The following is a 2,324-nucleotide window of genomic DNA, read 5'->3' on the forward strand; positions in this document are numbered from 1 at the left end:
CCCCGACACTCTAACCCCGACACTCTAACCCCGACACTCTAACCCCGACACTCTAACCCTCTAACCTTAACCCTCCGACACTCTAACCCCGACACTCTAACCCTCCAACACTCTAACCCCGACACTCTAACCCTCCGACACTCTAACCCTCCGACACTCTAACCCTCCGACACTCTAACCCCGACACTCTAACCCTCCGACACTCTAACCCTCCGACACTCTAACCCTCCGACACTCTAACCCTCCGACACTCTAACCCTCTAACCTTAACCCTCCGACACTCTAACCCCGACACTCTAACCCTCCGACACTCTAACCCTCCGACACTCTAACCCTCTAACCTTAACCCTCCAACACTCTAACCCCGACACTCTAACCCTTTTCTAACTATTTTCTCTGCTCTAGTACAGGTAAATGATGCAGATGTAGGGAAACCACATACAAACTAACTACTGAGTTCAGAAGTATTTAGTATTTTAAATAGTCCCGTGTCAACATGTTACCGTGTCAACATGTTACCATGTCAACATTACCGAGAGTTTAGTGCTGTTGCTCACACTGCTTTGCAGGTTCAGGTCCATGTCTTCTGTCATTTGCTCCACCTCTTCTCCCACAATGCACTGGGAGGAACAGGCATCCAGACTACAGTCTGCCTCCTGTGACTCACTTAGCCTATCAGAGCACAGAGAGCGTTTGACTGTTGGCATAGTAACCGAACAGAGCTCAGGAGAACTGAGCTTAAAGGATACCTGCCTGCAGACAGACAGACAGAGAGAGAGAGAGAGTGTGTGTGTAAAATGAAATTTACACACACAAATTCATAAAGATAATCCCTTCCAAACATTAACACAAACTGAACAATTAATAAAAATCATTCTAGGAGGGGGACACAGCGCCCCCCTCGCTGTTAAATGTGAACTACATGTCACAGCCTGAGAGACAGTGGGAAACCCCCCCCCCCCCCCCTTCAGCTTCAGAATGTGAATGTAAATAATTGAAATGAAAACTTTCCCTAAATGTTATCATATTTTATATTATTTTATTATTGTTATTTGTTCTTTGTCAATGTTATTGTCATTGTTAACATTGCTGTAATGCTTTGGCAACACTGTACCCTATACAGTCATGCTAATAACTTAATATTTTATTTAATTTAGTTTTATCTTATGTTTATTTCCTTTGTCTAATTTTATGATTGTCTTTTATTGTACGGTGTCCTTGGGTGCTAGAAAGGCGCCATTAAATAAAATGCATTATTATTATTATTATTATTATAAAGCTATATTGAATTGAAAAATTGAAATTGAGAGATGGAGGGAGAGCCATGGGTCAGGTCTTTGATGACTAAGTGGCATTAAAACATGCCTTTAATCTTAAGTGTAGCAGCAGCTAGCGCACACGCACACACACACACACACACACACACACACACACACACACACACACACACTCTCCCTACAGTGAGCATGCTCTGTTACATCAGTGGGGCGGAGCAAACAGCTAGTCTCACCTAGTTTTAGCAGAGAGGTCACCACAGGGAAGCGCAGAATAACCTTTGACCTCTTGGTCTTTGCTACGCTGAAGTGAGGAGTAGAGGTGAGCAGTGACCTGCCGGGAGGCAGACAGGGGGGAGGGAGGGCCAGGAACGCCTTACAGAGGGGAGGGGGGCGGAGCTCAGAGGAAACACTGTAGGAGGAGGCGGGGGCAGGAGGCGGAGCAACAGATGGGGAGGGAGGGTTGGACAAAGACTCAATCCCACTCAGTACATCTTCATCTGTCTCTACAGACATCTCACACTGTGAATGAAAATAATATATAGAGAGAGAATAGAGTTATAATATATATAGAGAGAATAGAGTTATAATATATAGAGCAGGGGTACTCAACTGGCGGACCGCGGTCCGGATCCGGACCCGAACGCAGTCCTGTCCGGACCCAATCACATTCCTGATTAACTGGATACGGACCAAAACAAAACCGTAACATTTATTTCAGGGCTATTGAAAAAACACTCCGTCACGAGTGTTACGTTTGCCACCCCCGCTCAACAACTTACCCCCCCCCCGCTCAACAACAAGCCTGCCTGGTTGACGCTTCGCGAGCGGCGCGAGGGTCCGCGCGGCGAAAATGACGTAATCGCTGTGGCTTCGCGTGTGCGCGAGTGCCTCGCGCGCTGTCGGTTCGAAAGGTCGGTGCGCCTCTCGAATTTTGTAACTTCGCGCCGCGCTTCAGCGCAATGAACAAAGTCACGTTTTCATACACCTTTATAAGGTGGAATTAAAGCACTTGTACGTCACTTCCAAGGTCCATTTCAATATTTCCCA

The 2,324-nt window shown here is 46.5% G+C and overlaps 1 protein-coding gene across 1 annotated transcript in view; it reads right to left on the reverse strand.

Annotated features, from left to right (window-relative positions):
- The window catches only part of LOC143500407 (centrobin-like), a 22,939-nt gene extending 21,311 nt beyond the window's left edge, over positions 1 to 1,628 (reverse strand). The window contains exons 1-2 of the mRNA XM_076994529.1: positions 1,511 to 1,628; positions 534 to 672 (exon numbers count right to left, since the gene is read on the reverse strand). Of these exons, the coding sequence (XP_076850644.1) occupies positions 534 to 593 (60 nt within the window). The 5' untranslated portion in view covers positions 594 to 672; positions 1,511 to 1,628. The remainder of the gene's footprint in view (positions 1 to 533; positions 673 to 1,510) is intronic.
- Positions 1,629 to 2,324: the final 696 nt, after the last annotated feature.

This window comes from Brachyhypopomus gauderio, unplaced genomic scaffold, assembly GCF_052324685.1.
Source record: "Brachyhypopomus gauderio isolate BG-103 unplaced genomic scaffold, BGAUD_0.2 sc148, whole genome shotgun sequence".
Lineage (NCBI taxonomy): Eukaryota > Metazoa > Chordata > Actinopteri > Gymnotiformes > Hypopomidae > Brachyhypopomus > Brachyhypopomus gauderio.